The 12818-nt window shown below is 64.5% G+C and overlaps 2 protein-coding genes across 2 annotated transcripts; both read right to left on the bottom strand.

The window, feature by feature from the left end:
• Nucleotides 1-4153: 4153 nt before the first annotated feature.
• On the bottom strand, nucleotides 4154-7552 carry LOC128840876 (uncharacterized). The gene is made up of 2 exons (XM_054035400.1): nucleotides 5728-7552; nucleotides 4154-4837 (listed from the first exon to the last, which is right to left on the bottom strand). Exons 1-2 carry the CDS (start codon nucleotides 6235-6237, stop codon nucleotides 4229-4231), a joined length of 1119 nt encoding a protein of 372 aa, XP_053891375.1. The 5' UTR covers nucleotides 6238-7552; the 3' UTR covers nucleotides 4154-4228.
• A 2028-nt stretch (nucleotides 7553-9580) lies between these two features.
• Nucleotides 9581-10273, bottom strand: MARVELD1 (MARVEL domain containing 1). Its single transcript, XM_054035401.1, has one exon. It carries the CDS (start codon nucleotides 10192-10194, stop codon nucleotides 9670-9672), a length of 525 nt encoding a protein of 174 aa, XP_053891376.1. The 5' UTR covers nucleotides 10195-10273; the 3' UTR covers nucleotides 9581-9669.
• Between the last annotated feature and the right edge of the window lie 2545 nt (nucleotides 10274-12818).

Here is a 12818-nt window from a genome sequence, read left to right as displayed (position 1 = left end):
CACCTAAATACCTTGCAATGCCAGCTCCAAAAGTGTCGTGCGAATGCCTGTTCTCACTTTCAGGTGACATAGTAAATAAGAAGCAGGCAGCATTATCTCCCGTAAATGTAAACAAACTTGTTTATCTTAGCGATTGGCTGAACAAGAAGTAGGACTGAGTGGACTTGTAGGCTCTAAAGTTTTACATTGTTTTGTTTTTGAGAGCAGTTATGTAGAAAAAAATCTACATTTGGAAGTTACACTTTCACCATAAAGAGATTGCACTACAGTACTTGTATGAGGTGAATTGAAAAATACTATTTCTTTTATAATTTTTACCGTGCAAATATTTGTAATCAAAAATAATATAAAGCGAGCACTGTACACTTTGTATTCTGTGTTGTAATAGAAATCAATATATTTGAAAATGTAGAAAAACATCCAAAAATATATAATAAATTTCAATTTGTATTCTATTATTTAACAGTGCGATTAATCGTGACTAATTTTTTAAATCACAGTTAATTTGTTTTAGTTAATCGTGTGAGTTAACTGTGATTAATTGACAGCCCTAGAGTCAACATGGTTTTTGTAAAGGGAAATCATGCCTCACCAATCTACTAGAATTCTTTGAGGGGGTCACAACAAGCATGTGGACAAGGGGGATCCAGTGGATATAGTGTACTTAGATTTTCAGAAAGCCTTTGACAAGGTCCCTCAGCAAAGGCTCTTAAGCACCTGGGGGGGCATTTCGCAGCCACCATGAACAGCTGAAACAGCTCCATGAGGTGCTGGGGGAGAGCCAGGCCCTGTGTCCTGCCAGGGTCCAGGCCCAGCTGCCCTCCCCCCTGGGTGAGCAGCACTGTACCACCCATGGCCAGTCCTCTTCCCAGGGAGGCTTTGTGTGTCTATAGCTCTAATCCCCCCCCCACCCACACACACATGTCCCAGCGAGGACAGATTCCTAGGAAAGCCTCCGAGCTGGGCCCCCCTCAGCCCCACTGCAGGAGGGAAGCCGTTCGAGCAGGCCCCTGTGCTGGGCAGGCAGCTGCCAAGCTGAGGGGGAAGCCCTGTGGCCGGGGATGCTCCACCGTGCACCCAGGCCCCTCAGTGCACACGGGCATTCAGACAGCTAGTGCAGGAGCGTCCCCCACGGGCCCTGGAGGCACCCGCAGGACATGGTGGGCCGCGGAGGAGGGGGGCACTCTGCCTGGAGGCCTGGCAGCACCTGGGCACCCTCCTGCCACTGGGCACAGAGAGATCTAAGTGACAGGCAGCTGGTTCTGCAGTGAGAGGGCAGGCGACCGTCCAGGCCACCCAGGGCAGTCCCTGCCCGGGATGTGTCGGTGGCACGTGGATATACAGGCCCCTGCGAGGGGAGCCCAGCCCCAGGCCTGACACCTCCAGACATTGCACCCCCAGGTGAGGCAGAGCTGCCCTGCGCAGAAGGCCCCATCTCATTCCTTGCCCTGGGGCCTCTTGCCTGGCCCTGAGCTGGAAACAGGATTCTGGCCCCACAGGCTCCAGGGGGTCACAGGGTGAGACGACGCCCCCACGTCTCTGCACCCACAGAGGTCCCTGTCCCACCCCCCCAGCCCTTCCCACTGCCCCTCCTGAACAATTCCTGCCTTTCCCCGCTTGGTATTTTGCTCTGGTCCCTTTCATCCCAGTCTGCATCTCCCGCCCCCAACGCTGGACTTCTCTGTAATCCCAGCCCTAGGTGGGCAGTGAGGACTGGTGGTTAGAGCACAGGAACAGGGAGTCAGGACTCCTGAGTTCTCTCCCCGGCTCTGGGAGGGGAGTGGGGTCGAGTGGTTAGAGCAGGGGGGCTGGGAGCCAGGACTCCTGGGTTCTATCCTGCAGTGACCTCCTGGACTGGAGGACAGTGACTGTGGCCACCTCCCAAGGTGGGGTGTTACAGAGAACCCCCATCATGGGCACCCTCCTGTGGCCACCTTTAGCAGCACAGGCCAACCCACCTCAGCTTCCCCGTCACAGTCTCTCCCAGTGGTTTTAACTATTGGTTTAAAGTGCTCCCCAGCCCCCCAGGGTAAAGCCAGGCACACGCAGCCGCTCTGCAGGCCCGTTCCCCGGTTACCCAGCCGAGAGTCACTGACCACTCGCCCCCTGCCCTTTGCCCTGGTCCAGAGCCCCACGCCCGCTTGAGAGGACCAGCACCCACTTCCCTCCTGCAGCTCCAAGCCAGGTTTCCTGCCAGGGGGGTCCCCAGTGTCACCCCCAGGCTGCTTCCCCCTGCCCAGAGAACCACCCGCCCTGTATGTGGGGCAGTCCCAGCGCGCCCCATGCACAGACGGGGGGGCTCTGCCCCCTACAGGGATCTTACAGCTGCCACAAAGAGCAGAGCTCCCGCCCCGCCCCAGCCCCGGCCCTGGCATCCTCACTGGTAAAAGTGGAGTCCCCCCAGGCCAGCAATTCATTACCTAGTCCCCCCCCCGCAGCAGCCCACAGCTCTTCACCCACCCAGGGGGCAGCAGCAGGATCCCTGCCCCATTCCTGGGGAGCGCCAATGGGGTCCAGCATTACAGGGGGAGAGGCCGGGCAGACTGACCCATTGCTCATAGGGGGAGGGGCTGGAGCTTCTCCCCTCTCCCCTAGATTGGGCCAATATCCCACTTCTGGCACTGCCGTCACCCTGACCCCCAGAACAGAAGGGGGGGCTGGACAAATTGCTGTCCCTGTAACAACCTCCTGGCAGGCATCACCCCCGCACACATGTGTGAACACACACGTGAACACACACACGCACACGGTGGGCCCTGGGCCTTGCACTCCTGCAGGTGAGTTTGGCCAGCTGAACAGCACCAGCTTTCCGCCCTCCCCCCACCCCAGCTCTGCCAGCGCCCGGCCTGCGCCCCCCCTCCCCTGGCCCTGCCCCCCAGCCCGGCACATAGGGAGCCCATTCAGAAGCAGCCAGGCCAGGAAGTGTTGGGTCTGTGGAACGCGGCCACTTGGCTCCGTCCTGCCCCGGCTGCCTCACTGCAGCCTTGTTCTCGCTGCCTGGCAGAGCGAACGTCACAGGCCCGGCTCCCCCCCTCCCCCCCAGCAGCCTGGCCAGCCCCAGGCGGGAGCCACCCCCGCAGCTGGGGCCCCATGCAGACAGCAGGGCCGCTGGGCTGAGCCAGGCCGTGGGGAAAGTCCTGGAGATGGTCAGAGTGCTGCTGGGACTGGGAGAGAGGGGCTGTCCCAGCGTGTGGGGCTGGGAACGGGGCCTGGCCAGGGCTTGGCCTGCTTTGGCATCACTGCGGCCATGCTGCCGGCCCGGGAGCGCTTGGTAACACCGCCGGTGCGCCGTGCTCCTGCTGGGATGTCCAGCGGGCTTCCTACGCCTGCCCCGCTGGGCCAGCCTTCCCCAGGAGCAGGTGCAGGCCCCTGTGGTGGGGCCTGGCTGCGGGGGGGGGGGTGTGTCAGGCTGCTCCCCCGCTCTGGTCCTGCCGGTGGGGCAGGGAGCCCTGGCCTTGTGTGAGCTCAGCTGCCGGGGGCGAGGAGGCCAGTGCGAGGATGGGCTGGTGCATAAAGCCAGGCCTGCACAAGCCCTCGGCAAGTCGCGCCAGCTCTCGGGGAGCCCAGCCTGAGGCCCCAAGAAGCAAACGCAGGCTGCAGCGTCCTGCGAGCCCCCTGGTACCCAGCCCAGCCGGCACTGACAGGGGGCAGCTGGAAGGGCGGGGGTTGGCTGGGGAAGCCGAGGTGAGGCTGTCAGCCCCCCGGGACGCACGGCCCAGCTTGGCAATCAGAGATCAGGGTGCAGGGGGCTGCCCCGAGCCTGGCCGCCCTTTGCTAGCCCAGCCCCACCCCTCAGACGCCAGTAGCTGTGCTGGGTCCTGGAGATCCCCAGCAACGATCTGAGCCCAGCTCCCGACCAGCCCTCCGGTCCCAGGCCATGCGGTGGCAGTCAGGGTCAGCAGGGCCCCCTTGCTCGGGCAGGGCATGTTCAGCCCCGCGGCGGAGCTGAGGGGCCAGGGGTCCCTGTGGGGCTGGAGGGGGGGCAGGTCTGAGACCTCTCTGATGGGGGTTGGAATGTGATGAACCGGAGGCTCCTGGGAAACCCCTGCCCGGAGCCACCCCCCGCGTGACTCTCCCCCATCCAGGGCAGCAATCCCAGCCCCTCCCCCTCCCCCTCCTCCCACAGTCAGCCCCCGACACAGCCAGCCCCAGCTCGTACCAGCAACCCTTTATTTAGAAAGGTGAATCCACAGCAAACAACAGATCTGGGTGCAGCTGGGCCCACGAGTCAGACAGGCAGGGGCCTGGGAAACCCGCCAGGGACACAGCCCCTCCCTGCCACGCAGCAGGACCAGCTCCCGCCCCAGCCCTGCAGAGCGGGCCCCAGGGCCATGCGCAGAGCAGTCTGGCTGCAGACGGCAGGAGGGTGGGAAAGATCCGCAGGTCCTGGGGAGGACAGTGCCTGGCTGGTGCCTGTGGTACGTCCTGTGCTGATGGGTGGGATCTCCCCAAGGCAGGGATGGGGGCACAGGGCAGCGTGCAGGGCGTGCCCGGGGCAAGCCGGGGCAGTGAGACAGTGGTAGGTGGAGGCACACAGCTCTCCGGTGCGCTGGGGCTTGGCTATTCGCGAGCAACATGGCACAGCCGGAGCACCAGGCAGCCCTGGGCCCATCCGCTGCACACGGGGAGCCAGCCTGGCTGTACAGGGCAGGGACACATCTGCCCAGTCCATGTCCTCTCCCAGAGCAGCATGGGCTGCTGGTGTCTCCATGAGCAGAGGCTGCAGCTCTCCAGTCCCTCCTGGGCTCCTCGCCTGCTCCCTCCAGCCAGGGCAGCCTCCGGAGGTCCCAGCACCGGGCCCTGTGCACGGGAGCCACGCAGCAGGCTCCTCCGCAAACTGCAAGGGAAACAAAGTCGGTAGCAGAGCAGGCAGGCCCCGGCCTCAGTCCCAAACCCCAACCTCTGCCCCCGGCCCCCACTGCCTGTGTGTCGGGGCACCCATGGGTCGTGGCTCCTGCCACTGACACAAATGATGGGGTGTGGGGACCCCAAGAACAACAGCCAGAGGCCAAGTGCAATCCTTGTGCTGCCTGCGGCCTCTCCCCTGGGTGGGGGTATTGGCCCTCAAACCCAAACAGGCAGCAAAGGGTTAACCCTGCAGCCAGGGGTCAGAAGGCCCCCTGAGCCGTGCCCTTTGTTCTGTTGTCTCACCCCCGTGCAGGGCCCAGGGCCCTACCCCAGCTCCCCCGGAAGGGACACGTGCCGCTCACAGGAGAAGGGCTCAGGCTGTGCACACTTTCTGGAGCACCACCCGGAGACCCAGGGCGCTGCGGCCCACGGACCCTGTCTCAGCGCATGCAGCTCACCCTTGGGCAACGCAGAGCCTCGGACCTGGCACTGCCAACCAGGCTGTGTACTAGCGCCGTGCGCCCAGGGCAGGCAGCCCCTTCCCACCCCCCAGTCACCCGAGCCTGTGCCCTGCAGCTCAGAGCACACAGGGAGAGTTTGAGCTGAGCGCTGGGTAAAGGCTGCAGGGGAGCAGAGCCCCACGGGCCCGGCTGGCCCTGCCCCGGATGCTGCACAGACACCGGGCAGGACAGGCTCAGAACAACCCTGTTCCCAGGTGGGGGCTCCCCCTGATGTGGGGCGCTGGAGGCCTCCAGCCCTCGGGCTCTCTGTGCCTGTGGCACGACTGGCACTCAGCTCCCATAGTGTGCTGGGCCCAGCCCTGCGTGATTCCAGGGGAGCCCACGTCCCCCACCAGGCCCAGCGCTACAGAGCTCTCACCTCTGGGCTCGACTCCCTCCCTCGGCTCCACCGCGCCATCTGCCCTCGGGTCCTGCCACTGCTTCTCCCGTGTCCAGGGCCGGGGGGAGCCTGCAGCTGCTGGCCTTTCCCGGGGGCCGAGCGCCTGGAGCTGGGCTCGGAGCAATCTCCAAAGATGAATTTCCCAGCCCCGTTCCAGCCCTCGCAGCCAGTCCATCCCCGGGGCCTCCTGGCTGGAGGAGGGGTCAGGAGAGGAGCCAGAGATGGGGGTTCCCAGGATGTGCTGGAGCCGGTCAAGTTCCCCGAGCTGTTGGCTTTCGGATGGGGAGCCACGGGCCAGGCTGATCCATCCTCTGGCTCCCTCTGCCTTCGCACAGAGCTCTGGAGGTCACTGGGGTGAAAGGCACTTCCCCGGGTTGCAGCGAAGTGAGGGCTCCAGGCCTGGGAAAACCAGGGGCCTGAGAGATGGGTACCGACGTGGGGGGACGGGGCAGTGTTCCTGGAACAGGGCACAGCACCCAGCCGCTGCATCTGCAGTGTCGCTCTGGGCCTCCTTCACAGCGCTGGGCTGCCTCCAGTCCAGTGCCCAGGGCAAGTCACGCACGCCCAGCTCCGGGGGCGAGAACAGCGCAGGGATCGATGGCACCATGGTGGAAGTCTGTAAAAAATCTAAGGCACTTGCTGCCCCTTGGCACTGGGGCTCCTCTGCGCTGCCCAGTGGCCTTGGCAGAGCCGCTGGCCTGGGACCGGGGGCACGGCCCTGAGTCACCACTCGTGGAATCAGCCCGCGGAGCACAGGCCAGGCTTGCCCTGCTGGTGGGGCCCTGCGCGGGGGATCTTCCGAAGGTGGAGCCATCTCGGAGAGGTCTCTGCTTGGTTATGAAACCTGCCTGTTCTTCCCTTAAATTTCCTTATTGGGCTAAATTCCACCAACCTCAAATCCGTCCCACCCTGCAACTTCAACTGGGCACAGTGTCTTTCACTTCCCGTCCTCACCGGCTGCACAGTGGTTAAACAACAGCTGCGCGCCACCCCAGAGGTAGCTGCATTTCCCTGGCAGGTGTGGGGATCCCTGTGTACGGCTTGTCAGGGGCTGCGTGGCCCCTGCAAAGAAAAAGGCACTAGGGAGAGTCACACCCGTGAGCAGGAGGCGGAGCTGAAGGGGGCTCCCAGGCTGCCCTGACATACCCAGGCCTGGAACATCTTGCATGGCTCAGCCCCTGCTCCCTCCTCCCCCCATCCATGAGCCAGGGCTGGGAATGGGCAGCAGCAGTGAGCAATGGCTTTGCCCTGCTGGGGCCCCACTCCCTGGGAATGGCCGGGGAAGGGGTGGTGGCTCTGGGCTGGCACTGGATTCCCCTTCCCGCCACATGCCATCCGCCCCGCCTAGGTGGGGGCCGCATCTGGGGCTGGGGACATAGTTCTGTCCCTGAGCAGATGGGGCAGGAGCAGGGGCTGCATGTGGGGGCAGGGGAGAGTGAGGGCTCAGCCCCTGCGAGGGGCCCCCCCAGAGAAGGGGGGTCTCTGGGCAGTTGGTTCTCATCAATCAGGGCTTCTCCCTGGGCGTTTCCGGCCTGGGGAGGGGCTGATGCTGGGAAGCTCATCCTGGCTGGGCAGTGGGTGCTAGGAGGGGTGCCAGAGCGGTCCCTGGCCCTGGCCCAGGCCCAGAACTCTCCCCTCCCCTCCCATGACAGCCATGGGGGCCTGCTCCCTCCTGTCCCAGCCCCACAGCCCAGCTGCCCCTGGGGAGCAAGTAAGCGGAGACCCAGTGCCAGCACCCACCTGTGAGAGCCGGAAGGGGGGAGCCCGAGGGCCGGCAGCCCCCACCTTCGGGCGATCGGGACTGGGGTTCTTTGGCTGAGGATAGCCTGTGTCTGTCCGTCCTCCGGGGGGGGGGTCCCTGGGGGCTGCGGGTCCTTGACTGGCTATGGAGAGCCGTCAGGCGGGGGGAGGTCTGTCTGTCCGAGGGCGCTCAGTGCCTGGCGGGGGCAGAGGGCTCTGTCTGTCGGTCTGTCCGGGGGCGCTTGGTCCCTGGCGGGGGCAGAGGGCTCTGTCTGTCGGTCTGTCCGGGGCGCTTGGTCCCTGGCGGGGGGCAGAGGCCTCTGTCTGTTGGTCTGTCCGGGGCCCTCAGTCCCTGGTGGGGGCAGAGGGCGCTGTCTGTTGGTCTGTCCGGGGCGCTCGGTCCCTGGCGGGGGGCAGAAGGCTCTGTCTGTCGATCTGTCCGGGGGCGCTCGATCCCTGGCGGGGGCGCAGGGCGCTGTCTGTCGGTCTGTCCAGGGGCGAAGGGCGCTGTCTGTCGGTCTGTCCGGGGGGGCAGGGCTCTGTCTGTCAGTCTGTCCGGGGCGGTCAGTCCCTGGCGGGGGGCAGAAGGCTCTGTCTGTCGGTCTGTCCGGGGGCGCTCGATCCCTGGCGGGGGCGCAGGGCGCTGTCTGTCGGTCTGTCCGGGGGCGCAGGGCGCTGTCTGTCGGTCTGTGCAGGGGCGCTCAGTCCCTGGCGGGGGCAGAGGGCACTGTCTGTCGGTCTGTCCGGGGTCACAGGGCGCTGTCTGTTGGTCTGTCCGGGGGCAGAGGGCGCTGTCTGTCGGTCTGTCCGGGGTGCTCGGTCCCTGGCGGGGGCAGAGGGCGCGGTCTGTCGGTCTGTCCGGGGGCACAGGGCGCTGTCTGTCGGTCTGTCCGGGGGCACAGGGCGCTGTCTGTCTGTCGGTCTGTCCGGGGCGCTCGGTCCCTGGCGGGGGCAGAGGGCACTGTCTGTCGGTCTGTCCGGGGGCGCAGGGCGCTGTCTGTCGGTCTGTCCGGGGGCGCTCGGTCCCTGGCGGGGGCAGAGGGCGCTGTCTGTCGGTCTGTCTGGGAGCAGAGGGCTCTGTCTGTCGGTCTGTCCGGGGGCGCTCGGTCCCTGGCGGGGGCACAGGGCACTGTCTGTCGGTCTGTCCGGGGGCGCAGGGCGCTGTCTGTCGGTCTGTCCGGGGCGCTCGGTCCCTGGCGGGGGCAGAAGGCTCTGTCTGTCGGTCTGTCCGGGGGCGCTCGGTCCCTGGCGGGGGCACAGGGCGCTGTCTGTCGGTCTGTCCGGGGGCGCTCGATCCCTGGCGGGGGCGCAGGGCGCTGTCTGTCGGTCTGTGCAGGGGCGCTCAGTCCCTGGCGGGGGCAGAGGGCACTGTCTGTCGGTCTGTCCGGGGGCGCAGGGCGCTGTCTGTCGGTCTGTCCGGGGGCGCAGGGCGCTGTCTGTCGGTCTGTCCGGGGCGCTCGGTCCCTGGCGGGGGCAGAAGGCTCTGTCTGTCGGTCTGTCCGGGGGCGCTCGGTCCCTGGCGGGGGCACAGGGCGCTGTCTGTCGGTCTGTCCGGGGGCGCTCGATCCCTGGCGGGGGCGCAGGGCGCTGTCTGTCGGTCTGTGCAGGGGCGCTCAGTCCCTGGCGGGGGCAGAGGGCACTGTCTGTCGGTCTGTCCAGGGGCACAGGGCGCTGTCTGTCGGTCTGTCCGGGGGCACAGGGCGCTGTCTGTCGGTCTGTCCGGGGGCACAGGGCGCTGTCTGTCGGTCTGTCCGGGGGCACTCGGTCCCTGGCGGGGGCAGAGGGCGCTGTCTGTCGGTCTGTCCGGGGGCGCAGGGCGCGGTCTGTCGGTCTGTCCGGGGCGCTCAGTCCCTGGCGGGGGCGCAGGGCACTGTCTGTCGGTCTGTCCGGGAGCAGAGGGCTCTGTCTGTCGGTCTGTCCGGGGGCGCTCGGTCCCTGGCAGGGGCACAGGGCACTGTCTGTCGGTCTGTCCGGGGGCGCAGGGCGCTGTCTGTCGGTCTGTCTGGGAGCAGAGGGCTCTGTCTGTCGGTCTGTCCGGGGGCGCTCGGTCCCTGGCGGGGGCAGAGGGCGCTGTCTGTCGGTCTGTCCGGGGGCGCAGGGCGCTGTCTGTCTGTCGGTCTGTCTGCGGGGGCTCTGTCCGCCGGGGGCCGCGGCCGGCCGGCCGGGGGCCCTGCGCGGCGCTCAGACGATGTCGCGGTGGCCCCGGCAGCGGCGCGCCAGGCAGTAGAGGCCCGAGAGCAGGTGGAGGGCGGCGGCCAGGGCGGCGCAGACGGCGGCGGCCAGGTAGGCGCGGTAGAGGCAGGGCTGGCTGTAGCCGCGGAGGTTGCAGTAGCTGTGGCGCTCCGCCTTGTGGCCCATGACGCCCGCGGCCGCCGCGTAGAGCCCGGCGCCCAGCAGCAGGTCGTGCGCCGCGTTGGCGAGCAGCCAGCGGGCGCCCAGCAGCGGCACCAGCGCCCAGCGCCCCAGCAGGCTGAGGCCGGCGAGCGCCAGCGCCAGCAGCCAGGCCAGCACGGCGGCGAAGAGCGCGAAGTGCGCCGCCCCCTCGTACTTGTGGGCCGCCACCGTCCCCCAGCAGGCGGCGCCCAGGAGCAGCTGCCCCAGGCGCAGCGGGGCCAGCGGGCTGCGCACGAAGGGCCGGTGCAGGCTCAGCGGCCCGCGGGCGGGCGGCCCGGGCGGCGGCGCGCTGGGGGGCGCGGGCGGGGGCATGGCGGCAGCGCTGGGGCCTCGGGCCGCTCCCCGTCCCTGCGCTCCGGCAGCCACTTCCTCTGCGCTCGGCTGCCAAACATCTGGCGCCTAACGGTCCTTCCTGCGCCGGCCGCCCGCCCGGCCCCGCCCTCGGCCCGGCCCGGCCCGGCCCCGCTCCCTGCAAGGGGCTGGCTCCGCCGCGGAGCAGGCCCGGCCCCCACCCCGCACCGCGTGTCCCCCGGCCTGGCCTCTCGCTGCCTGGGGGCGCTGGGCTGGGGGCGCAGGGAGAGTTCCAGCCTGGCCGTCCCGCTCCTGCAGCTGGGTGCGGACACAGCCCTGGGTGCTGCCGCTTCCAGTTAGAGCCCCGAGCGCATCTGTGTCGTCCCCAGCCCCGTCGGGCGACCCCAGCCCCACCACCACGCCGGGCGTCCCCAGCCCCGCCGGGCGTCCCCAGCCCCACCACCACGCCGAGCGTCCCCAGACTCGCCGGGCATCCCCAGACTCGCCGGGCGTCCCCAGCCCCACCACCACGCCGGGCATCCCCACACTCGCTGGGCATCCCCAGCCCCACCCCTGCCCCTCGTGTCCCTCGCCCCACCCCTGCATCTGAGTGGCCAAAGCCGGATTCTTCAGAGAAAGGCATAAATGCCCCCCACCCCCACCCGTGCCCGGCTGTGTCCAGTGGTGTTGTGGCCTCGTGGGTCTTGGGACATAGGAGAGACAGGATGGGTGACTGTCACGGAGTCCCCGGGCGATGCTCTGGGACTGCTCCCCACAAAGCCAGTCAGGACTCTGGGGAGCCTCCTCTCCCTTGGAGCAGACCGAGGGCAAGAAGCTCACATGGCTTCACCTCCTGGGTCTGATCTGGGAACATTCAGCATATGCCCCTCCGTCCGCTTCCCACAGCGAGTCCGCCCAGGCGGGGTCCTGGGGAAGCCAAAGGGTCCTGCACCCCCACTTCGCAGTCAGACATGACTCTCAGCCAGCCAGTAAAACAGAGGTTTATTAGATGACAGGAACACGGTCTAAAACAGAGCTTGTAGGTACAAAGAACGGGACCCCTCATCCGGGCCTGTTCTGGGGCCCAGCAAGCCAGACACCCCTGTCTGCCCTCACTTCCCGTTCCCAGCCAGCTCCAAACTGAAACCCCCTCCAGCCCCTCCTTTCTGGCCTTTGTCTCTTTCCCCGGGCCAGGAGGTCACCTGATCTCTTTGTTCTCCCACACCTTTAGCATCCCCTTGCAGGGGGGAAGGGCCTGGGGGGAAGGGCCTGGCCATTAGTTGCCAGGCGACAGAAACTGAGGCCCCCACACAGTATTCAGAGGAAACATTAAGAACTAGACAAGCCATTTACAAGACAAACTTTGCCTCTCTACAAAGGAAAAAGGACACTAAACTATCTAAACTGCTACATGCCACAAGCAGCCACAACAGTAGTTCCCTTAACCCACCCAGCAATATTGTTAATCTTTCCAGCTATACTCTTAGCCCAGCAGAAGAGTCTGTCCTATCTCGGGGCCTCTCCTTTTGTCCCTCCAGACCCATGAATATGATACAGTTCTGCGGTGACCTAGAATCCTACTTTCGACGTCTCCGACTCAAAGAATATTTCCAACATACCTCTGAACAGCATACTAACCCACAGAATCCTCCCTACCAGCACTACAAAAAAAAGGATTCTGCATGGACTCCTCCGGACGGTCGAAACAACAGACTGGATTTCTACATAGATTGCTTCCGTCGACGTGCAAAGGCTGAAATTGTGGAAAAGCAACATCACTTGCCACATAACCTCAGCCATGCTGAACACAACGCCATCTACAGCCTCAGAAACAACCCTGACATCATAATCAAAAAGGCTGACAAAGGAGGTGCTGTCGTCATCATGAATAAATTGGAATATGACCAGGAGGCTGCTAGACAGCTCTCTAACACCACATTCTACAGGCCATTATCCTCTGATCCCACTGAGGATTACCTAAAGAAACTACACCATCTGCTAAAAAAACTCCCTGACAAAGCACAGGAACAAATCCGTACAGACACATGCCTAGAACCCCGACCAGGGGTATTCTATTTGCTACCCAAGATCCATAAACCTGGAAATCCTGGACGCCCCATCATCTCAGGCATTGGCACCCTAACATCAGGCTTGTCTGGTTATGTAGACTCTGTCCTAAGACCCTACGCTACCAGCACTCCCAGCTATCTTCGAGACACCACTGACTTCCTGAGGAAACTACAATCCATCGGTGATCTTCCAGAAAACACCATCCTGGCCACTATGGACGTAGAAGCCCTCTACACCAATATTCCACACAAAGATGGACTACAAGCTATCAGGAACAGTATCCCTGATAATGTCACAGCTAACCTGGTGGCTGAACTTTGTGATTTTGTCCTCACCCACAACTATTTCACATTTGGGGACAATATATACCTTCAAGTCAGCGGCACTGCTATGGGTACCCGCATGGCCCCACAATATGCCAACATTTTTATGGCTGACTTAGAACAACGCTTCCTTAGCTCTCGTCCCCTAACGCCCCTACTCTACTTGCGCTACATTGATGACATCTTCATCATCTGGACCCATGGAAAAGAAGCCCTTGAGGAATTTCACCATGATTTCAATAATTTCCATCC

Source organism: Malaclemys terrapin, chromosome 7, assembly GCF_027887155.1.
Source record: "Malaclemys terrapin pileata isolate rMalTer1 chromosome 7, rMalTer1.hap1, whole genome shotgun sequence".
NCBI lineage: Eukaryota > Metazoa > Chordata > Testudines > Emydidae > Malaclemys > Malaclemys terrapin.
The sequence above is the reverse complement of the archived record's forward strand: the minus strand, read 5'-3'. Positions and strand labels throughout refer to the sequence as shown.

Coding starts and splice junctions, on each gene's coding strand:
- LOC128840876 (XM_054035400.1), bottom strand. CDS start 6,237: ATGCAGCGGCTGGGTGCTGTGCCCTGTTCCAGGAACACTGCCCCGTCC. Junction 4,838..5,727: donor GGAGGGAGTCGAGCCCAGAG/GTGAGAGCTCTG, acceptor TTTCCCTTGCAG/TTTGCGGAGGAGCCTGCTGC.
- MARVELD1 (XM_054035401.1), bottom strand. CDS start 10,194: ATGCCCCCGCCCGCGCCCCCCAGCGCGCCGCCGCCCGGGCCGCCCGCC.